Source organism: Tachyglossus aculeatus, chromosome 21 (genome assembly GCF_015852505.1).
Source record: "Tachyglossus aculeatus isolate mTacAcu1 chromosome 21, mTacAcu1.pri, whole genome shotgun sequence".
Lineage (NCBI taxonomy): Eukaryota > Metazoa > Chordata > Mammalia > Monotremata > Tachyglossidae > Tachyglossus > Tachyglossus aculeatus.
In genome coordinates this window covers 81,912,097-81,936,516 of record NC_052086.1, presented here as the reverse complement: position 1 = coordinate 81,936,516, position 24,420 = coordinate 81,912,097, and the positions used below count along the sequence as shown (strand labels likewise).

At 52.9% G+C, this 24,420-nt stretch overlaps 1 protein-coding gene and 1 pseudogene across 1 annotated transcript in view; one reads left to right on the top strand and one right to left on the bottom strand.

Moving 5' to 3' along the window:
- LOC119942157 (voltage-dependent T-type calcium channel subunit alpha-1H-like) overlaps positions 1-24,420 on the bottom strand; it is a 222,969-nt gene that overhangs the window by 70,300 nt on the left and 128,249 nt on the right. The window contains 10 exon segments of the mRNA XM_038762812.1: positions 829-984; positions 3,771-3,888; positions 4,874-5,059; positions 6,253-6,404; positions 7,823-8,235; positions 9,152-9,329; positions 9,331-9,933; positions 11,710-11,802; positions 16,706-17,024; positions 23,130-23,289. Coding sequence (XP_038618740.1) covers positions 829-984; positions 3,771-3,888; positions 4,874-5,059; positions 6,253-6,404; positions 7,823-8,235; positions 9,152-9,329; positions 9,331-9,933; positions 11,710-11,802; positions 16,706-17,024; positions 23,130-23,289 — 2,378 coding nt within the window.
- LOC119943180 lies at positions 10,517-10,632 on the top strand (annotated as a pseudogene).

Below are 24,420 nucleotides of genomic sequence, written 5' to 3'. Positions count from 1 at the left end.
CTCTCCGCAGACTGTCCCATGTGCTGGTCAGATTTTGAGGCTTCCCATTCCCTGTGTCCAGTCTAGAATCTCTCCCTCTTTCCTCAGTGTCCATGTCCCACTAGATGGGAGCCCCTGGAGTGAGGTCAGGCCTTAATCCCAGGTCTAGGGCCCATCCTGGTGCTCAACACAGAGCAAAGCACTAAGTATACTGCAGTCCTCTGAGCAGGGCTGGGTGGGTGGGTCTGGAGGGGTGCATGGTGGGCATGAGGGGTGGGGGGGGCAGGACAGGACAGAGCTGGTTAGTGTTAGGCATGGATGGGCAGGGGGGACAGGAGAAGCTCCACTCCTGGAGTAGGGGCAGGTCCCCAGGTATGGTTTAGAGAAAGCTGGGAAGGTTCTGGGGAGTCCAACCTTCAATGTCCAGCCTGGAGCCCCCAGATTCTCCCAACTTCCCATTTCATGGTTTTCTTCTGGTTCTCCTCCTCAGCTTTGCACACCCATTCCTGATTTGTGGGCCAGAGGATGGGGATAGCTCTGTTCCCACAAAGCCTTCCCTTTGGGGATCAGGATCAGCCCTGCTACCCCTCTAGAGGAAAGGGTCAGCCCTGTTCTGCTCCCCAGGGGATGGGGACAGTCTAGCTCTCCCATCCAGGGTATGGAGATAGCACGGCTCCCCACATGCTCTTTCTCCAGGGGATGGAGACAAGCTATGGGTCCTTCCTGCTCTACCTCCAGTGGGCAGAGACAGCCCTGCTCTTCCCCTGGTGTCCCTTTGGTGGCAGGAGCAGTCCTGCTCCTCGACAGTCCTCCCTCTTTCCGAGGGAGAAACATAGCCAGGCCCCTCACCTCAGCCTGGAACCCTTCGACCAGGATGGCCACGAGCAGGTTGAAGAGCACATAGTTGCCAAAGGTCATCAGTGCCACGAAGTAGAGGGCAGCCCAGGAGGATGTGGATGCCATGCCGTTGTACAGCACCATGTTCCAGTCTTCCTGTGTGAGGATCTGCAGGCCACAGAGCTCTCAGCAGCCGGCCCTTGGAGTGGCTGAGCTCCCTCAAGGCCAGGGTGGGAGCCAGCCAGCCCTCTGCAGGGCTCCTGGTGCCTCTGCTGGGCAGCTAGCAGCTCAGAGAAGTTGAGGGCTTTGGCTAAGGTCACACAGCTACTCAGATTGAATCTGTGAACCCTTAGTATTTATGAGCCCCTACTGTGTGCAGAGCAGTGCACTAAGTAGTTGGGCGAGTACAACAGAGTTGGTAGACACAGCCTTCACCCTTGAGGAGCTTGCGTTCTGTGTGCAGCAGAGCACTGCACTAAAAGCTTGGGCGAATATGACAGAATTAGCAGATCCGGTCCCTGCCCTTGAGGAGTTTACAACTTAGCAGCCAAAATTCTGTTTTCCCACTAGACCGGGCTTCTCTGCTCAATGTCTTCCCTTACAGAAAGCCCTCCCGAAAGTTCATCTCCTCCAGGAGGCCTTCGCTGATTGATTTTTCTTTTCCCCACACTATTTGTCCTATACTGCCACTCCAGTACTCCATGTCATCGAAGCTCTTGAGAACTCCCTCCCTCCCCACCTCCCCAGAACGCTGATGTACTTATTGCTCAATATTGTTGCTTCTTCTCCCTGCAATCTATTTGAATATTTGTCTCCTGCTCTGGACTGTAAGCTCCTTATGGGCAGGGAACATTAACAACTCTGTTGCACTGTACTCCCTGAGTGTGCCACACAGTGCTCTGCACCCCATAAGCACTCAGTCAATACCTTTGATTGATTGGACGCAGCAAGCACTAATGAATGCTGTGATTGGAAATGCATCAGGAAGGCCCAATCCCCAGGTCCCCCGTCCCCCCCCCCGCCCCCGCACATCCATGCCCTGCAGCAACTTGTCACACACCTCCATCAGCCTAATGGAGACCCAGATCTGGGAGTGGTTCTGGTGACAGGGATGATGGGGAAGCTCCCCAAGACCCTCTGCCATGGGGATCGGGAGGAGAAGGACATGATACCAACATCAGTATCCCAGCATCTTTAGGGTGAGTGGGCCTCCTTTTCCCACTCACCTCCCCGAGGCCTGATGCCTCTTGGAAGCTAGCTGGCCCCAGGGATGCCTTGATCCAGGCCTAAGCCACCAGACCTAAGCCAGGGCAGGGGCAGTGGGGCTTTGTGCCCCATGGTTGATTCTCGGGGTGGCTGTTGCACAGGAAAGGGGGCAGGGGGAGGAAGCAGCATCCTGAGTTCCTAGGGGGAGTGTGACCTCTGAGGATGCCCTATTTGGACAAGAAGGCACATAGTTGGGAGGCAGGGGCTGAATTAGAGACCTTCTCAGCCCATCACACCCCCTTGCCACACTCCAATGGGCCTCTTGGGGGAGACTGAGGACAACCTGGACTAGCCATCCCCAACAAGCTGTATTCCACCTAGAAGCCAGGACGTCTCCTTCCTGTGGGGATTGGGCTGGCAAGTAGCTAGTTGAGGGCCCCAACCCTGCCCCTGCCCGGCCTCAGGGATGGGCCTGGACTCACTTTCATCCAGAATTGGGCTGAAGCCTTGGCTTCACTGGAAGGTTAAAATCAGGGGATCTGAGGGGTCTATCTGGCAGGGATTGGGGCCCGGGAGGCTGGGGACCTGGATCTTGGGGACTGGGGGTCACTCTCAGTGGTAAGGAGCCCTGGCTCCTCGGGTGCCGGGGTGGGTAGGGTGGACAGTTCTTGGGGTGTGATTCTCCGGGGCTTGGGGTGATGGCTCACAGGGATCAGGGGCAGAGCTGAGGCTAGGAAAGAGGCAGCCTAGTGTCAGCTCGACCTAAGCTTGGCCCACCCTCCCCAAGGCTCAGGGGCAGTGCCTCCCCAGCCGTGGGCTTCAGTGTCTGGGGCTGTGGGGGCCAGAGCAGTGAGGAAGGAGGAGTGGGGTCTCCAGCCTTAGCCCCAAGGTTGGAACCATGGGGTGACCCTGGCCGAGGCCCTCAGTCAGCCTGGCTCCTGACCCCCATCTGAGAGGATGGGGGGGATAGAGAGGAGGATGAGTATGGAGGGGATGGTGAGGATGGAGAATATGGCAAGGATGGTTGAGCACAGAGAGGACTGCAAGGATGGAGAGGATGGAGGGGACAGTGAGGTCAGATGGGATCGTGAGGACAGAGAGGACAGCAGGGATGGCAAGGTTGGAGAGGACCTTGTCCTCGTTGTCCAATGGCGGCAGGTATGGAAAGGATGGAGGGGATGGAGAGGATGATGAAGATAGTGAGGATGGAGGGGACAGAGAGGTTGGAGAGGATGGCAAGGACATAAGAAATGGAGGGCATGACAAGGATGGAGGGGACATATAAGATGGAGAGTACAGTTGAGTACAGTAAGGATGGTGAGGTCAGAGAGGACAGAAGGATGGAAAGCGCAGTGAGGACACAGAGGATGGCGAGGACAGTGAGAATGGAGAGGATGGCGACAATGGTGAGGATGGAGAAGGCAGTGAGGACAGAGAGGATGGCAAGGACAGAGAGGATGGCAAAGATAGTGAGAATAGAGAGGATGGTGAAGATGGAGAGGATGATGAGAACAGAGGGGTCGGTGAGGACAGAAAGGGCAGTAAGGATGGTGAGAATGGAGAGGAAGGCAAAGATGGAGGGGACAGAGATGGTGGTGAGGATGGAGAGGACAGTGAGGACAGCAAGGACAGAGAGGATGGAAAGGATGGGAAGGATGGAGAGGATGGCAAGGTTGAAGAGGAGGACAAGGATAGAGAGGGTCGTGAGGACAGAGGGGATGCAGAGGACAGTGAGGTGAGGCTCCTACCTGGAACACAGTGACTATGGCCCAGAGCAAAGAATCAAAGTTTTTCCGGTCTGGAACCGTGTCCCCGGTATCTGTCTTGAGGCTGAACTTGCATCCGAACAGATGCATTCCCAGAATGCTGTGAGAGGTGAGGGAAGAGGCAGTGGGTGGGTTAGCAGCTTGTCTGGGACAGCTTGTCTGGCGATACTGGCGGGGGTGACTCCGGGCCATTCACCCCATCTTGGCTCTCACCTTCCCTCCTGCCTGAAGCTCCTTCCCTCTTCAAATCCGCCATCCTCCAGTGCTTTCCACCTGACCCGCTCTCCTGCAATCCCACCCCCTTCAGGAAGCCCTCCCCAATCCATGTTTCTTCCAGGTCATGCCCTCTCAACTCCCATCTCAGGACTTATGCGCCACCTCCATTCATTCATTCATTCATTCATTCATTCATTCATTCAATCGTATTTATTGAGTGCTTACTGTGTGCAGAGCACTGTACTAAGTGCTTGGGAAGTACAAGTACACCTCCACATTTGTGCATCCCACCCTGAGTCATGGCACTTGGGCACAGGTCAACTCCTACATCCAACTATTTGCACACTTCCTCTCTCACAGAGTCATTCCTCCATTCTCTTCCTCCTCCTTTCCATACGTTACTTTGTGTCTGTTTCCCCAGCTAGACTGTCAGCTCTTTGAGGGCAGGGGTCCTATTCTCCCAAGTGTTCAGTACAGTGTTATGCCCACTGAAGGTGCTTAATAGATAGCTGTGCTGCCTGAATGATAGTTCATCTATTGCACCATAGGAAATTTCTCAGTGAGTGGTGCAGATGAGCATGCAGGCCATCGTATGGATGGGGGTAGTTGGGGGCTGGGGGCGGGGCAGAAGGTGGGGATAGGGTAAGGTCAGGGCTGGGTGCAGGGTTGGGGAGAGATGGGGGGGAGATGGAGAGTGGGATGGGCAGTGGTGGGGATGGGGCAAGACTAGGAGCAGCATAGGAGGAAGGGACAGAATGGGGTGGAAGTAGGGATGGGGGGGTGGGGGTAAGGAAGGGGTGGGGATGGGGTGTGGCTGGGGCTGGGGTGGGGGTAGGATTGGGCGGGTGGGGCGGCGGGTGTGTCAGCACCTGAAGATGAAGATGAAGAGCATGAGTAGCATGCAGAAGGTGGCCACGTTGTCCATGGTCTTCACGAGCACAACCAGCTGGCGGCGCAGGGCGGGCAGGAAGCGCAGCAGCTTGAGCACGCGCAGCAGCCGAAACGTCCTGAGCACCGACAGGCCACCGTCCGCCTGCCCGATGATCTCGCACACGCTGCGGGGCCACCACGGGAGCCGCCGTCACCACCGCGGACTGTGGCACCAGGAGCGTGGGGAGAAGGGCACCAGGATGCCCTAGGGCTGGCACTGGGGGTCTGCCCAGGGTCTGTAAAGGTCTGCTAGGTCTCCCCCTCAATGTTCCCCCACCAATAAAACGCAGCACAGGGTAGTCCTGCCCCCCAACCTAAGCCACCACCCAAATGTTCCATTTTCTCCTGGGAAAGCCTGTTCCTGTCAGAGCCTTACGCTCCTGCCCATGTTCTTTCCTCAGACACCCTGACCTCCAGGTGGAAGGAGCTAGGGTTCTAATGCCATGGTGCATCCGAAACCCAGAATACATGTTGGCCCAATGTCCATGCTGGGCCACCTGGGGAGTCAGGGATGGAGAGGGGAGAATCAAGGGTGTTGGATGGTCTTTGTTGGGTCATTTGGAGAGAGTCAGAGGTGTTGGATAGTTTATGCTGGGTCACTGTGGGAGAGTCGGGGTAGTTGAACAGTCCAGTCAGAAACCGGAGAGTTGCTGTCTAGGAAGGCAACCGGTGCCCATTTTGTTCTCCTGCTCTTGTCAGAAATAGAGTCCTGAGCTGGACGGCTCACTGGGGCTGATAGCAGAAGGAGCAAGGGGGAAGGTCACTTAGGGGAGGTGGTTTGGTCTCCTCTCAGGCTCCCTATGACCCTTTGGCTAATAGTGCTCTACTGCTGTGTTCAGAGCAGAGGGCCATTTGTCCACTGTCTTCCTACTCTAGAGGCAGAGATTGGGGTCAGGGATAGGGAGGTAAGAGTCCACACCACCCTCCTTCACTCCTCAAAATATTCAATGTAAAGCTCCAGGAAACATCAGGGCAAACAAAGGCTATGATTCGACCAGAGCTGGACTGTGGGCCAGATGCCATCTGGGCAGCTCACTTGCTGCCTTGGCTCCAGCCAGTGCAGCCGGGATGGTGGTGGTCGAGGGGAGGGTGGGGGCTGGTTGTCAGACAGGATGGCGGGGTGGAGGGAGAGGGTCCACACTGAGGCCAAAAGAGTCCCGTGGGGTCCGGGCAATCTAGGCAGGCCGAGGGTCCTGGAGAGTGAATGGGAACCCTGGCCCTGTCTCCAGTCCCCACATGGCCTTGCTGGGGGGTGGTCTGCACTTGGGTAGCACCCCTACCCTCCCCGCCCCTGCCCCGGGGCCATCGTCCGGCAGACCTGATGACAACGATGACCCCATCGAAGATGTTGTACGGGTTCTTGACGTAGCCAATGGGGCCGCATGCCAACAGCTTCAGCAGCATCTCCAGGGCGAAGACGCTGGTGAACACCGAGTTGCTTATTTCCAGGGCGTTGGTCAGCTCGTCTGGCTGCAAGGCAGAAGAGTGGGTCCCTTGAGGGGCCGCTCTCTAGCAGCAGCCTTCTGGAATGACTGTCCCACCAGTGGTAGCCACTTGGTGCCCCTTGGGCTCTGGGCACTGGACTGGGCACTTGGGAAAGTCCCACATAAACCCAACCCACAAGGAGTTCCTGGCTAATGGGGGAGGCAGACACAATCTTGACAGAAGGAGCCATCGCAGTAAATTAGAAGTAGTACAGCCTAGTGGAAAGAGCCCAGCCCTGGGAGTCAGAAGACCTGGGTTCTCATCCCTGATCCACCATTTGCCTGCTGTCGTGTTCTTGAGCAAGTCAAATTATTTCTCTGGGCCTCAGTTTCCTTGTCTGTAAAATGAGGATTCAATGCTCTTTCTCCCTCCTCCCACTGTGAGGACGGGAACCCTGTCTGACCTGATTATCTTTTACCTACCTTAGTGCTTGGCATGGACTATGTGCTCACAAATACCATATTTTATTATTATTGTTATTATTATTATCATCAGCTCATCATCCAATACTTGAACAGGCAATTGAATAAACATCTATTCACAAGTGCTGTGGATGGGTGAACATGGATTACATGAGTGCAAGAGGCAACTGTTGGGTTGTTCTCTTGGTGTTGGGAATGCGTCAAGGCAGTTTGAGGGAGATGGGATTTTAGGTAGCTTTGAAGGTTGGGAAAGCTGAAATTTGGCAGTGGAATTTGGCAGAAGGAAGTCTGGGGGGAGAGGGCAATTTCAGGCTGGAGGAATGGTGAGAGTGGGGGGATGGAGTCGAGAGCGAACAATGGGTAGAAGGCAAACTTGGTCCAGTTGTACTTTTCCAAATGCTTACTCAGTGCTCACTCTCAGGCAGTGCTCAATAAACCCTATAGACTGATGGCTACCGTACAAGTTCTCTCAAAGATGGCTGCAACCCTTGGGTTTACTCATCGGTCCACTCGACTACTTCTTTGGATTCTACTAGTAATTTTTGTCTGTCTCTCACACTGGGGCAGAAGCTCCCTTTGTAGGGGGGAAGGTGTCCCGGGCCGATGGACTCTCTCAAGTGCTCCGTACAGGTCCTGGGCCCCAGTGGGCATTCAGTACCTACCTTTGCTCCCTGTGCAGCCGAGGGACAGGATAACAATCCCATTTCTCAGCTGCCCCAGGAAGAGCACCTGCCCATGTCTCCACAGATGGGAGGAACCACCTGAGTGGGGCTCAAGGACATTTCTTTCCCTGTCTCTGCTGCAGACTCATTCAGAGGCTGGGGGGAGTGGGGCGGGGGCGATTGATCCTCTTATTTAGTGAGGGCCTATTGTACAGTGGTGAGCACTGTGCTAAGCTTTAGGAGCATGCCCAATCTCTACCCTCGAGGAACTTCCAGCCCACTGTGTACTTGCAGGGAGCCTAGGAGGCCTCTTCCTTACCTGCTCATGGTACTCTACCCCCATGCTCAGGGTGTTGATCAAGATGGCGGCCATGATCCCCCTGTTGAAGTATTTGCTATCCACGATCCGCTCCAGCCTGTGTCCAAAGGCCAGCCAGAGCCTGATGGCCATGCTCCTCCTCTGTGGTGCCTCCGTTTGGCCTTGCAACTGGCCGGCCCGCTGGACTGGGTCACGGTGATCCCGGCGCCTCAGGTCCCGGGTGAACTCGTAGGTGCCACTGGGGTCAGAGTCACAGCTCCCCGACTCGCTGAATTCAAACTCGCAGTCCTCCAGGGGACGGGAGCAGAGGGGGCAGCTCTGGGGGTCGCAGGAAGGCAGGCCATCCTGGTGGCGCTGCAGGGGACAGGGTGCGCTCAGCGTGGACAATGGGACACTCACACTCTGGCCTGGACCTGGGTGGGATATGGCAAAGCACACAGGTGTCAACACGACAGACCGATTAGGCAGTTGGAATCTTGGCCCAGTAAAAAGAGCACGGGCCCAGGAGTCAGAGGACTTGGGATCTAATCCTGGCTCAGCCACTTGCCTGTTAAGTGATCTTGGACAAGTCACTTGTCTCCTCTGGGCCTCAGTTTCCTCATCTGTAAAATGGGGGCTCAATACCTGCTCTCCCTTCTATGGAGACTGTGAGCTCCATGTGGGACAGGGACTGTGTTCAGCCTGATCAACTTCTATCTTGTATTTACTCCAGCTCTTAGTTCAGTCCTTGGACGAGTAGCAAGTCTTAGTTCTCCCCTCCAGGGCACAGGCCAAACACATCTGCCCTGAGACTTGAGAGGCGGGGAGGGGTGAACTGGTGCCCAGTGTGATGGATCTGCCTTGTCCCGAGCTGAGGCAGCAGGGGGGAAGCACGAATAGGAGGTGGGAATTGGGACAGGCAGGTGATGGAAGAGCAGTGGCTGCCCTGAAGGGGTCTCACCCAGTCCTTCCCTGGCCTCTCCCATCCCTGGGAACTCATCTAGCCTGGCTCCTATGGCCCAGCAGACAGAGGTTTCCAGCCTGTCCTCTCTGTGCCCCTTCTCAGCCCCCTCCCCACTCCTGCCTTCTTCAGCCCCACACTTCCAACACCCGTAACTCTCCTCTCCTCCCCATACTCTTTGTCCAGTTATCTAGCACAGTCCACCCAACTTCCCCAACTCTCCTTTCTCCATCCCTGATTCTCCCCCAGTGACCCAGCATGGGGGGAGAAGTGTGTCCCTCTATTTTGACCCCGGTGGTGCCTGGATGTGATGGGTGCCCTTCTCCCGGGGGGTGCAGGGTGGGACTTGGATTGGGGGCTTTGGGAGCTTCCCCGGAGCCCTTCCTTACCAGGCTCCCCGACTGGCCAACGCAGCTTCTTGCAAGTGTCCGCATCCAGATGGTTGGGGCTGTGGGGTCCAGATGCAGGGCTCCCAGGGCTCCCTCCACCGCCGGGCACGGGGATGCCACTGGCCGGTCTGGCGGCGGCAGAAGGCAAGATGGTTGGGTAGTTCCTGCCGCTCGGGGGGGCCGGGCCTGGGATCCTGCCTCCCACCATCCCCGAGCGCCATCACGTGGCAGTCAGAGCGGTAGACGCTACGGGTGGAAGCAGAGTCAGGCTGGGGGCTCCAAGGCCGGGGGGTTGGCACTGGGAGCATGAGCTGGCTGCCTGACTGGTCATCCTCCACATCCAATCTCAGGAGCTCGGGGCCCGGACTCCCATTGCCCAGGTGGTAGTGGTGGTGGTGGTGGTGGTGATGATGGTGGTGGTAGTGGTGGTGGTGATGGTGGTGGTGGTGCCGGGCCAGTGGGCATTGGGAGGCCACCCGGCCCCGCCCCCGGCCCACTTGACCCCGGCCCCCCAATCCGTCGGGGCCGACCTTCCGGCAGTGGCTCTGCCAGCGGGCATAGAGGCGGCCCGCTCGGCGCTCGGCCTTGCGGAAGATGTGGCCCAGGTATTTGAGCAGCTCATCATAGAGGCTGCCGGGTTCGGAGAAACTGGCGAGCGTGCTGTCGTTGGACAGGGAACGGGCCCGCTGCTCCCGCATCAGCTGGTTTTCCCGCTGCTTCGTCTCTGAGAACTGCGTGGCGATCACCACCAGGCATAGGTTGATCATGAAGAAGGAGCCCACCTGCGAGGGAAGGGCCTCAGCGTGGCCGACGAGGGCAGGGGCAGGCGCAGGCGAGGGGGAGTGACCGGGGTTGGCAAGCACCTGCTGCCTGCAAACGCTCCGCCTATCTGACCCTCTGTTCACCATCTGTCTGCACATGATTCGTCTGTCTCTTTCCTTTCCTCTCTTCACAATCTGTCTGCCCTTCCATTCCCACTGTCTGTACACAATCTGTCTATACATGAGCAGTCTGCCTGTCTGCCTGTTCCCCCTGCCTGCAACACAATCTATCTGTCCATTCCCACTGTCTGTACATGATTTGTTTGTTCATCTGTTCCCTCTCTCTGTACACAATCTTTCTGCCTGCTCCCACCACCTGCACACAGTCTGCCTATACATGATCTGTCTGTTCCTACTATCTGTTACACAGTCTGTCTGTCTGTTCCCACTGCCTGTATACAACTTGTCTGGCCGTCCGTCTCCACTGTCTGTACACGATCTGTTTGTTCCCTCTATCTGTACACAATCTGTCTGTCTGTTCCCTCTGTCTGTACATAATCTGTCTGATAATAATAATAATAGTTCTGGTATTTGTTAAGCACTTACTAGGTGCTGTACCACCCTGAACGCGCCCAATCTCATCTGATCTGGGAAGCTAAGCAGGATCAGGCCTGGTAAGTAGTTGGATGGGAGACCGCCTGGGAATACCGGGTGCTAATTTTTTTCTTGACTGTGAGCCCACTGTTGGGTAGGGACCGTCTCTATATGTTGCCAACTTGTACTTCCCAAGCGCTTAATACAGTGCTCTGCACACAGTAAGTGCTCAATAAATACGATTGAATGAATGAATGAATGAAAGTGCCAAGCACTGTTCTATGTGCTGGGGTAGATACGAGGTAATCAGGCTGTCCCATGTGGGGCTCACAGACTTAATCCCCATTTTACATATGAGGGAACTGAGGCACAGAGAAGTTAAGTGACTTGCCCAAGGTCACACAGCAGACAAGTGGCAGAGCTGGGATTAGAACCCACATCCTCTGATTCCCAAGCCCATGTTCTTGCTATTAAGCCCTGTTGCTTCTCACTGTTCCTGTTTGTACACAATCTAACCGTTCACTCCTTCTGAACATAATCTGTCTGTTCCCACTGACTGTACACAGTCTGTTTGTCTCCTTCCTCTGTCTGTACGCAATCTGTCTGTTCCCAGTGCCTTTCCACAATCTGTACCAGTCTACTTCCTCCATTGGACTGAAATCTCCCTGAGAGCAAAGGCTGCCACTTTTCTTGTTTCTTTCCAGATGTCCAGCACAGTGAAATATATTATGCTCATAACAGTGCTCTGGATAGCAGGCACCCAGCACAGTACTCTTCACACAGTAGGTGCTCAGAAGAATGCTTTGCACACAGTAGGTACTCAGAGCAATACTTTGCAAAGTAAGCACCCAGCACAATGCTCTGCTCCAGGTAGGTGCCCAACCCAGTGCTCTGCACACAGGTGGTGCCTTACATATACAGATGAATGATTAAGGGGAGCTTCTGGGCTTGTCATGGATGGACCAAATTGTATTCCCAGCAGCCTTTCTGCAGGGATCTTGCTGAGGGGATCTCACAGTGGGAAAGTGGGCCCAGCAAGTGACCCCCAACCTGAGCTTCCCTGAGGACAGTCTGGAGGCTGAGAGCTGCCATGCACCATGGCGTCTGACTCCCAGAAACCGTGGCCAGGGGTAGAGATGAGCAAAGATGGTCAGCCAGGCAGCTAGCAGAGCCTCACCCATGGGCAGCTCAGCCCATACTTACGATTATTAGCAAGATGAAATATATGAAATTGTAAAAGGAATGAGCATCCATGACGTAGTACATGATCTCCACCCATCCTTCCAAGGTTATGACCTGAGAGACACAGGAGAACAAGGCATTTTGAAGGTATTTTATGAAGTGCTCTGTTAAAGCCAAGCACTGGAGTAGAGACAAGCAACTGAATTTCCCCCAGTTGCCTTACACAATCAGCCAATCCATGATAAGATACTAACAAGTGTTTGGAACAGTGCTCTACACATAGTAACCGCTCAGTAAATACCATTGATTGGTGACTGATGGCATTACTGATGCTTACTGTGTGTTCTGCACTTGGGAGAGCACTGTAGTTCCAGTCCCTGCTCTTTTACCTCTTTAGGAGATTTCTTCCCCACTGATTTTTTTACCTCTCTCCCTTCAGTCAGTCCACACTCCTCCTGCTCCCCTTCAGCTCTTCCATCTTTCCCTGCAGTATCTCAAGAGGAGATCTCCTGTCTCCTCTCAAAATCCACCCTGTCCACCTGAGCCTCTGACCCCATCCCCTTTCATCCTATCAAAACTCTTGCCCCCTTCCTTCTTCACTCCCTGACCACCATTTTCAACTGTTCACTCTCCAGTGGCTTTTTCACCATTGCTTTAAAAAATGCTCATGTCTCCCCAGCCTAGAAAAACCCTCCCTTGACCCCGCATCTACCTCCAAGTATCGCCCCAGCGTCCTCCTACCATTCCTTTCCACACTCCTTGAGTGAGTTGTCTGTTGAGTGACCCACCGTCTCAAGTTCCTCTCCTCCAACTCTCTCCTTGATTCCCTCCAATCTGGCTTCCGTCCCCTTCACACCACAGAAACTGCCCTCTGCTCCATCCTAAGCTTCCATCCTAATCCTCCTCGACCTCTCATCTGCCTTCAATTCTGGAAATATTAGACTGTACGCTCCTGTAGACAGTAAGCTTGTTATGGGCAGGGAATGTGTCTACCAACTCTCTTATATTGTACTCTCCCAAGCACTTAGTACAGTGCTCTGCACACAGTAAACACTCAATAAATATGATTCATTGATAAGCCAACCTTGGCTTCACTGACACTGTCCTCTCCTGGCCATTCATTCTCAGCCTCTTCTGTGGCCTCCTCCTCTGCCTCCCACCCTCTGAAAGTGCAGTTCGCTCAAGGCTCAGTTCTGGGTTCCCTTCTATTCTCCAACTACACTCATTCCCTTGGAGAACTCATTTGTTCTCATGGTTTTAACTACACTTTCTATGTAGATGATTCCCAAATCCACATCTCCAGCCCTGATCTCTCTCCTGTTCTGCAGGCTCACATTTCCTCCAGCCTTCAGTACATATCTACTTGGATGTCCCACTGACATCTCAAACCTAACATGTTCAAAACAGAACTGCTCATCTTCCCATCCAAACCCCATCCTCCCTTTGACTTTCCCATCATTATAGACATCACCGCAATTCTTCCTGTCTTACAAACTCATAACCTTTGCATTATCCTCGATTCATATCTCTCACTCAATTCACACATCCTGCATCATGTTGGTTCCTCCTTCATCCCATTGCTAAAATCTGCCCTTTCCTCCCCATTCAAACTGCTCCCACATTGATCCAATACTCAATGCATGCAACCCTTTTTGTTTTTGTGGTTTTTTATGGTATTTGTTAAGTGCTTACTATGTGCCAGGTGCTGTACTAATTGGTGGGGTGGATACAAGCTAATCAGTTTGGATACAGTCATGTCTCACATAGGGCTCACAGTCTTAATCCCCATTTTTCAGATGAGATAACTGAAGCAAAGTGAAGTTAAGTGATTTGCCCAATGTCACAGATCAGACAAGTACCCATACTACCAGTAGGCCATGCTGTCTTGACTTCTTGCCAACCTCCTTGCCTCCTGTCACCACCCACTCCAGTCCACATTTCACTTTGCTGTCTGGATCATTTTGCTAAAGAAATGTTCAGCTGACATCTCCCCACTCCTCAAGAATCTCCAGCGGTTGCCCACCTACCTACTCATTAAACAGAAACTCTTTGCCATCAGCTTTAAGGAACTTAATCACCTTTCCCCCTCCTGTCTTCCCTCCTTGATGTCCTCCCAGCATGTTCACCTCGCTCATCTAATATCAAACTACTCACCGTACTTTGATCATGCTTATCTCGCAGCAGACCTTATCTCTGGCCTGGAACTCCCTCTTCATATCCAACAGACAATCACTCTCCCCAGATTTAAAGCTTATTAAAATTCCATCTCCCAGAGGCTTTGCCTGACTAAGCCCTCACTTTGCCCTTGTACTTGGATTTGCACCCTTTATTCACCTCACCCCCACAGTACTTATGTATGTCTCTGTAATTTATTTTCATATCCGTCTCCTCCTCGAGACTGTAAGCTCCTTGTGGGCAGGGAATGTGTCTACCAATGTGCCTACTCACTGTACCTCAATCATGTCTTAGAGGCCTTCCCAGACTGAGCCCCCTCCTTCCTCTCCCCCTCCCCATCCCCCTTGCCTTACCTCCTTCCCCTCCCCACAGCACCTGTATATATGTTTGTACAGATTTAATACTGTTTATTTTACTTGTACATATTTACTATTTATTTCATTTTTTTAATATGGTTTGTTTTGTTGTCTGTCTCCCCCTTCTAGACTGAGAGCCCGCTGTTGGGTAGGGACCATCTCTATATGTTGCCAACTTGTACTTCCCAAGCACTTAGTACAGTGCTCTGCACACAGTACGCACTCAATAAATACGATTGAATGAATGAATGAATGTCTATCTTGCCATCAGATTTTTGCCCACATTTTGCCTCTGTCCTGAAAAGCCCTCCCTATTCATATCCAACTATCACTCCCCCCACCCTCAAAGAATGCACATCTCCTCTAAGAGATCTTCCCCAACTAGGACCTCATTTCCTCTTCTGCCACTCCCTTCTGCCTCATCCTTGCACTTGGATTTGCACCCTTTATTCACCACTCCCTCAGTCCCATAGCAAACACGAACATATTGTAATTTATTTACAGTTTCCCCCTCTAACTGTAAGCTCGCTGTGGGCAGGAAATGTGTCTACCGATTCTGTTATACTCTCCTAAGTGCTTAGTTCTAGGCTCTGCACACAGCAAGCACTCAATAAATATATTGATTGATCTCCAAGGCTGCACAGATCATCCTCTTGCAGTGTCACTCGACACCTCTTCCCCACTCCTCAGACCCCTCCAATGCTGCTTCCTTCTGCCACCACAAGTAGACATTCCTGACCATAGGCTCTCGGGTCTCCACTGTCTCTCTCTCCATCTTACTGATTGGGTCTCTTGGCCCCCACTCCTCTGCTCACTCTCTTTGCTCCTCCCAAGCAACCCCTACTCAGCCCAGGGGCTGGTTTTCCTTCCTGACTGCTGGGGATTTGGGGGCAGGTGGGGCCTTCCAGGGGATGGGCCCGATAGAGTAGTGGGACAGAGGGCTGCCATGTTGGGGGCAGCCTCAGTGGGAGTCTCTCAGGTTTGTCAGAGGGCCAGGCTAGCGATGCTGGTCTGGCCAGCTTTTGGGCTCGACAGTCCCTCAGGCTGGCCTTCATGGCCGGAGCCCAGCCAGGACTCTGCGTGCTCCAGATCAGCTCTCCCAGAATGAACAGCTCACTCTCTGTCTCATTACCTCGTCTCACCTCCATCCATCACTCCACATCCTTTGAGCTTCCAGAATTCTGACCAGTTGTGGGCTGTGGGCTGACCGGCAAACCGGACACAACCAGTGTTGGTGCCTCAAAGGAAACTGGAGGCTCCCAGAGGGCAAGGATTGGGTCTTCCAACTGTGCATGCTCTGCACTCAGTAGGTGCTCAGTCATTCTTGTTGACTAGTCAGGTGTGCACTCTGTGGTTCAGCCAGATTTGCAGGCAACACCGAGTGACAGTGTGGAAAGGTCCTATTTGGAGGAGGACCAAGTGGAAGGAACAGCAAGTAGCAAGGAGTGCTATAGCTGAACCTGGTAGACTACTGCATCTGATTTATTCACGGGGAAAGTGCTGGGGTGGTGGGGGTGGAATTTAGGGAAAAGGCAGAGAACGCTGCATTGGATGAGAGCTGAGAATTTGTGGGGGGAGTTAGTATTACCAGCAGAGGTAGTAAGCGCTTATACAAATACCACATTATTAATAACAGTAGTAGTAGTAGGAGTAGTAGTAGTAGGAGTAGCAGCAGCAGCGGCAGTAGAAGCAGTAGGGGTAATATTGCTAACTTAGCGGCAGTGCAGCCTATTGGAAAGAGCACAGGCCTCTAAATTGAAGGACCTGGATTTTAATCTTGGCTCTACCACTTGCCTGCTGGGTGACCTTAGGCAAGTCACCTCACTTCTCAAAGCCTCAGTTTCCTCTTCTGGCACATGGAGATTCAATACCTGTTCTCCCTCCTCTTTTGACTGTGAGCCCCATGTGAGGCAGCGACTGGGCCTGACCCAATAAACTTGTACCTTCCCCAGAATTTAGCACAGTGCTTGGCACAGAGTAAACCAAATGTCACCATTTTTATTATCATTGTTATTAGCCATAGCACTTATAAAGCACCCACTTAGTTTGAAGCATTGCACTAGGTGTTTGGGAGGTATGTGATAGTACAGTGAAACATCCCCTCCCAAGAAGGCTCTCCCAGGCTCCTGGTGATGGGGGGCAGTTTAGTCTGATAGGGAGGGTCTCACTGTTATAAAATGGGGGGGTCTCCTCTTTGTTGGTGCTCACTTGTTGAATACATGGGGATGGAGGGTGGCAGTGCATGGGGCCAGAGGGAGGCTCCCAGAAACCCGGAAACACAGACCCGCTTTGGGAATGGCCGCCCCCAAGAGAAGTGGCCAGAGGGGACGGGGAACAACCATAGACCGGCCAGAGATTGAGGCTGGTCCCACTCTCCTATGGGTACCTCCCAAGTGCTCAGAGCAAGGCTCCATCCCCACAAGGAGCTTGGCCAATTGACCAAAACAAGCGGTGTGGGATAGGTGGACCAAATAGGTGGACCTTACCTGGAAAATGGCAATCCAGGCATAGCCGATATTGTCGAAGTTGATGGCACCGTTATGGGGGTTGACGTCACCAGTCCTGCAGACGTTGTAGTACTGGTTCCAGTTGACACAGGCGTGCCGGGAGACTGTGCCTGGAGGGGTGCCCTGTGGGCCAGGGGCCTCCCCGATACTCAGGTTGCACTCCAGGCGTTGCTCCTTCCACCGGGGAATGCCGGAGCATTTCTGCATGCCGTTGTCCCGGTGGGCCGAGCAGATGTACGGGTTCTCCTCCCCATCCTCTGGCTGGTAGTACGGCTTCAGGAACGTCAGGTTGTGGCTCCTGGGGACGGTGGTTGAAAAGGGGCCTCAGGCCTGAGCCCCTTCCTCCCTCACTCATCAATCAGTCGGTCAATCGGTGTTATCGATTGAGCACCTACTCAGGGCACAGCACTGTGCTAAGCACTTGGGAAAGTACAATAGAGTTGGTAGACATGATCCCTAGTCTCAAGGAATTTACATTCTAGCAGGGGAGGCAGACACTAACAGACATGATAGGGCAAGTGGCAAAGTGTAAGGATCTGAACATAAGTCATTGTGGTGGTAGCAGTAGTAATACTAACAGTATTAGCAGCAGGAGCAGTGGCAGTAGAAGCAGTAGGAGTAATAATGGTAGCCTAGTGGCACTGTGGCCTTGTGGAAAGAGCACAGGCCTGTAAGTTGAAGGACCTGGGTTCTAATCCTAGCTCTGCCATTTGCTGGGGATGGGGTGAGTACCAAAGTGCTTAAGAGGTGCAGAAAGTACACCAGGGACACAGAAGGCAGAGTGAATAGAAGGGAGAGATGCCCTGCACACAGTAAATGCTCAATAAATACAACTGAATGAATAGGGTGAGGATCATGAGGGTTTATTCAGAGAACGCCTCTTGGAGGAAATGTGATTTTAATATGGCTTTGATGGTGGGGAGAGTGGAGGTCCATCAGATATAAAGGGGGAGGGAGTTCCAGGCCAGAGGCAGGATGTGGACAAGGGGTTGGCGGTGAGATAAATGAGGTAGAAGTACAGTGAATAGTTTGGCCTTAGAGGAGTGAAGTGAGCATTCTGGGTGGCAGTGGGAGAGGGGTTTCTGTTTAATGTGGAGATGGACTGGTCACCATGCATGGCCACCATAGCATGGGGGTGCTCGATAACTGATTGGTTTCTGCTTTCCTGGATCAATCAATCAATCAATAGCATTTATTGAATGCTTACTCTGTGCACAGCACTGTACTAAGCACTTGGGAGAGAACACTATAGCATAGTTGGTAGACACCTTCCCTACCTACAAGGAAGCCATCAATATGCAGAACAACCCATCAAAAGGGGCCCAGTTGGGGCTGGGGCAGGAGCAGGCTGCCTGCCAGGGGGACAGGCTCTCTTGTCTGGAGTCATTCATGTCTGGAGTCAGTTGGCTTCCCCCATTCAGGTAGAAGCTCCTTGTGAGTAGGGAAGGTGTAATTTCTTTGTTTGGTAATTTCCAGTTGTCCTCCAAAAGGGCACTGCCCCAGTTGAGATGCAGTAAAGACTCATTAATCCTACCATTCATCATCAACAACTATCATTTGTCCTACCTCTCTCATCATCATCAATAAATAACATTAGTCCTACCACTTTTATTGTCATCAATAAATGGCATTAGTCCTACCACTCTCATCATCATCATCAATGACATTTATTGAGCACCTCCTGTGCACTCAGCACTTGGGAGGCCATACAGGTAGAAGTCATGATCTCTGCCTTGGAGGGACTGACCATCTAGTGGGGGAGGCTACAGCTAATTCAACAGGGTTAGATGGGAAGGTTAGCCCTCAACTGGAGGCTCAACTGAAGTGCATTATCCTTTCCAACAGTAGTAGTAGTGGCAGCAGTAGCATTGAGTAGCATTGAGAAGCAGCATGGCTCAGTGGAAAGAGCATGGGCTTTGGAGTCAGAGGTCATGGGTTCAAATCCCGGCTCCGCCAATTGTCAGCTGTGGGACTTTGGGCAAGTCACTTAACTTCTCTGTGGTTCAGTTACCTTATCTGTAAAATGGGGATTAAGACTGTGAGCCCACCGTGGGACAACCTGATCACCTTGTAACCTCCCTAGCGCTTAGAACAGTGCTTTGCATGTAGTAAGCACTTAATAAATGCCATTATTATTATTATTATTATTAGTAGTAGTAGTAGTAGTAGTTGGAGTAGTATCAAAAATAGAAGCAGTGATATTAGTAATATTAATAGCAGTAGTAGTAGCAGCAGTAGTAGCAGAGTAATAGTAGAAAGTAGTATTAGCAGTAATAGCAATAATAGCAGGGTAATATTAGAAGTAGTAGTAACAGTAGTAGTAGCAGTAGTAGCAGAGTAATAGTACAAGCAGTAATAGTAGTAGTAGCAGCAGCAGTAGTAGTTGCAACTTTAGATTACGAGCCCCATGGACACAGGGATTAATTAACAAATACCATAATTAATTTCTTAATTAGGAGTAGCATTTATTGAGGCCCACTTGATGCAGTACACTGTACAGAGACCCTGCAGGTGCTTGTAGCTCCCAGGACCCATCTCTTTTAACAGCCCACTACATACGCTGTCTCCCCGGGATCTTGCCCCACCTATCCTCCACATCACCAGAAGCCCCCGTTCTGGCCCCATCTCAACCACTTCAGTGGGATGGAGAGAGTGGCAGTAGCCCGGCACCGCCCACGGAGAACTTCAGGAAGACAGTGGCAGCTGCTGCTGCAGCGCTTACTGTGGCCATGGTGGTGACTGTGGACCCTGAGCCCTGAGAAGCTGAAAATTCTGCTCCTGTAGCCACTGCTCCCTACTGAACTCTGTTTTCATCTTTCTTAGTCTTTCTTTGTCTAAATGTTTTCTTTCTTCTCTGCTAGTCTGTTGCCAGTCCCCTCTCCCCTCCTTATTTTTAGATTGTGAGCCCTTAGAGAGACAGGGACTGTGTCTCATTCTCACTTCTGTATTTTCTCCAGGGCTTAGCACAATGCTTAGAGCAAGCACTTATTAAATACCATATGACTACTACCACTACCTGTGCTGCTGTACTGCAGACCACTGGTCTGGAATCCAGAGACCCAGGATTGAATCTCAGCTCTATTTCCTGCCTGGTGGGTGACCTTGGCCAGGGCACTTGACCTATCTGCACCTGTTTCCCCATCAGCAAAATGGGGATATTACGACCTGCCTTTCTCCTGATCTTTTGGGGTTGTTATGAGAGGGTCATGAGATAAGTGCTGTGAGAGCATTTGGGGAATAAAAGCACTATACAACAACCAAGGTATCACTGAGACTACGGAATGAAGAAGGGATCTGGGCCCTGTCCTCAGGGAGCTTATTCTCTATCAGAGGTGATGTCCTCTCACTGAGGGTCCTGGAGAGGCTACAGGGTAATAATAATAATAATAATGGCATTTGTTAAGTGCTTGCTATGTGCAAAGCAATGTTCTAAATGCTGGGGGGGAAACAAGGTGATCACGCTGTCCCATGTGGGGCTCACAATCTTAATCCCCTTTTTACAGATGAGGTAACTGAGGTTCAGAGAAGTTAAGTGACTTGCCCAGGGTCTCACAGCAGACATGTAGGGGATCCAGGATTAGAACCCATGACCTCTGACTCTCAAGCCCGTGTTCTTTCCACTGAGACATGCTGCTTCTCAAAGGGTCATTGTAAACCCATCCCTTCTGGCACCCCACAAGGAAAGGGAGGGAGGAACATCCAGCCAAAGAGGAGAAGCAAGGCAGTCAGATGGAAAGAGTGCCAGGGGACCTGAGTTCTGAGCTGGATTCTGCTGTGATCTCGGGCTTCACTTTGCTGGGCCTCAGTTTCCTCATTCATTTATTCAATTATATTTATTGAGTGCTTACTGTGTACAGAGCACTGTACTAAGCGCTTGGAAAGTACAATTCAACAATAGAGACGATCCCTGCCCACACTGGGCTTACAGTCCTCACCTGTTAAATGGGGTGGGGGTCCTAGAAGAGAACTTTGGGAGGTGGGCAGCAGGCTGGAATCTGGGACCTCTAAGGTAGAGCTCAGAGACTGCCACTCCCCCAGGGCCTGGGGGAGTTGCTGCCTCTCCGTGTGGGCTCGGGCCAGGGGTGCAGAGAGGAGAGTGCATCTCGCCACCTTCAGTGCCTGTCTGCAGCCCCTCTCCTCCAGGATACTTGCCAAGGTTTCTGCTTCCTCCAACCAGGTGCCAGCATCCACACTCCCATCTTGGTGAGGAGGCTAAGACATCTTCCAGCCCCATGATGGCACCCCTGGAATTGTACCCCTGAGGATCCGAGTTTTGGCCCCCTTGCCTGGATGTCATCCCAAGCCTACATCCTCTGCCTGAGTGTGAGAGTTCTCTGAGGGCCGGGGCAGGGTGCTTCCCTCCATTGCACACTCCGTGTGCTCTGTAAGGAGATCTGCACACAGTAGGGGCTCAAGAAGGCCAACCCTATTGCAATCGAGCCCGCACACTTTGTGCCTCTAATTCCAACCTACTCTCTGTACCTGGACCTTGTCTATCTTGTCACCAGACCCTCATCCACATCTCGCCTGTTGCCTGGAAGGCCCTCCTCTTCATATCTGACAGACCACAGCTCTCCCCATTTTCAAAGCCTCATTAAAAGCACACCTCCAAAAAGGGGCCTTCGCCAACTAAGCCCTCATTTCCCTTACCCACACTCCCCTCCAACTTCGCACTTGACTGTGTACCCCTTAAGCACTTTGAAACTCACCCCAGCCCCACAGCACTTATGCGCATGTCCTAATGCTCTATCACTTCCTTTATCTGTAATTTCTTTTAATGTCTGTCTCCCCCTCTAGACTGTAAGCTCCTTGTGGACAGGGATTGCATCTACTGGTCTATTATATAGTATGTTCCCAAGTGCTTATAACAGTGTTTGGCACAATAATAATAATTGTGGTATTCATTAAGTGCTCACTATGTGCCAAGCACTGTACCAAGTGCTGGGGTAGATACAATGTAATTGAGTTGGACCCACTCCCTGTCCCACGTAGGGTTCACAGTCTTAATCCCCATTTCACAGATGAGATAACTGAGACACAGAGAAGTTAAGTGACTTGCCCAAATTCACACAGTAGGCAAGCGGTGGAGCCGGGATTAGAACCCAGGTACTCCTGACTCCTAGGCCTGAGCTCTGTCCACTAGACTACGATGTGTCTCTAAAGTGCTCCATCAATGATATCAATTGATTGACTGATTGTTCTGCACACAGTAGGTGCTCAATAAATATGACTGATTGGTTGATTGATTGAAGAAATGCTACTGACTGAATCAGGCCATTCAAGGAGAGAGGTGAGCAGCCTGGGCTGCCTGGTGAGAATGATTCCTGAGAGCCATAAGCTAAGAATGGCTACTTCGGTGCCAACACTGTATGTTCCATACTGGATGTTAGTGGAGCAGGCAGTGGTGTGGCTGGGGTGGCCTGGGACATGGCTATTGTCCCTGAGACCAGGGTGCTGGAGGTGCTGTGGCAGAACCCTGGCTAGGGTGGCACCGCAGGGCCCGACTTCATGCCCCTCCAGGCAAAGCCAAGACGTGGGCCACTCCCCATCCCACCCTGTGGACAGTCCCTGGCTCAGGGTCCCACACCCAGGCTGTGGGGCCCTGCAGTTGACTCCCACACAGAGGGGTCACTGTTGGACATGGACCATACACACCAGGGGTCCCCACCTCCTGACAGGCCAGACTCAGCCACCTGGACCACCTCCCCTCCCCAGTGACCCCAGGTGTTTCCCCCTTCCCCCTCTCCCTATGGGTCCAGTCTCTCTGTCCTCTCACCTCAGCAGGCCCCAGTCCCCCACCCCAACTATGGCCCCAGCCATCCTGCCCCCGACAGCCCCAGCCATGCTCCCCCATGGCCCCCCAAGAAGAAGTCCATGGACCCCTCAATCCAGACAGGCCTCTGGTGTCAGAACATCCTGACCTAGATCTGGCCATGTTTACTCTTTGAAGGAAGGGCTGGGGAGGAGGAGGATGAAGAGTTTGGACCCTCAGAGACCCCAGACCCACCCTGTGGGACTCAGAGCAGTATGGAAACCATGCAGATGACAGAGAGTGGGATGTGTGCCCTAAGGGGATGGGGGCAGGGGCAGGGGCCAGGGGACTAGGGCAAGGACAGAGACAGAAGGTGGGGTGGGAGGTAGGCGGAGGGCAGGAAAAGAGGGCTAGGTGAGGGGGCAGCGAGTGGGGTACTGGGACAGGTTCAGAGGCCTTGGCAGGACCAGGCAGCAGTCACAGGGCAGGGGTGGGGAAAGGGGGCAGCAGGCAGGAGACAAGGACTGGGGCAGGGACAGGGAGAAGAGCACAGTGGCAGAGACCGGGACAGAGAGAGGGGTAGGGGCTAGGGGGAAGTGGGATGGTGTGGGGGCAGGAGCAGGGGCATGGGCTGGTGGTGCCCAGTGGTACCTGGCAGTGTCGCTGTCGAGGAAGCACCTGTTTCTTAGCAGGCCGGCCCACAGCTGCACCGCAACGACGCCAAAGACAAAGAAGACGAAGCAGCAGAGCAGCAGCACGTTCCCCAGCATCGGCAATGTGTCCAGCAGCAGTGTCACCAGAATCCGCATGCCTGAGGGTGGGTGGAATGAGAAGGGCCGCACGGGGAGAGTGCTGGGAGGGAGACCCATGTTACCAAGCCTGACAGAAGGATGGACAGGACAGCCACTCCCCGGGGAGGACTGACCCACTTCCTGGGAAGGGGGAAGGGGCATTGCCAGGGGAGGCTTCGCCCTCTGACCCCTCAGCTGAGCCCTCAGTCCCATGGTGGGTGAGGAGGGGGCAACTGCCAAAGGGCAGAGGTCAAAGGACCAAGGACTGAATGGGCAGAGGAGCTAGACCCTAAAGGTCAAAGGAAAAAGTGACAAAGTGAAGGCAGAGTCCAAAGGGGTAGGGTTAAACAGCCAAGGAAAAGGGCTAAAAGACCAAAAAGACCACATGTAGGGGGAGAAGGTCCAAAGGGTGGCACTGGATGGAGGGCATCCCTGTGGTGGCAGAGATGTCTCTCCCCACTCTTGGAGGTTGGGAATACACACATACACCAAGTCTCACACACACACGGACACGTTCATACACGCACAGTCATGACCAAACATACGCATGCATATACACACAGAGGCTGCTTACACTCACACTCAGCAGTCGGGGCAGAACAGGATCTCAGACAAGATCTGGGATTAATGCCCCCATCCCAGTCTGACCCTATCCTGAACTCCTCTCTGGGGTTACCTGCCCGCCAGGGACCTCTGGACCAAAGTGCCTAGCTTTCTCCACTGACCCTCAACCTGCCAGTCAGAACCCAACACACACACAGCCCTGCCCCTGTGGCCTCCAGTTGAGTGCCAGCCATTCGGGGCCATGAGAAATAGTCCTCCTTCTAGGAACGGGCCTGATGGCTGAGCAGATACCTGGTCTATATCATCCACTACACTCTTTCCCAGGGCTATAGCCAGGGTGGAACAGTGTGACATCGTTCAGTCTGCCCTGCCACTGAATCAATCAATCAATCAATCGATCATATTTATTGAGCCCACACTGTGTGTAGAGCCCTGAACTAAGCACTTGGGAGTGTACAGTGTTATAGTGTTGATAGTCACGTTCCCTGCCCACTATGTCTAGAGACATTACTATAAGTAAATAAATTACGGATATGTACAAAAGTGCCGTAGGATTGAGGGAAGGGTGAATAATCCAAGTGCAAATC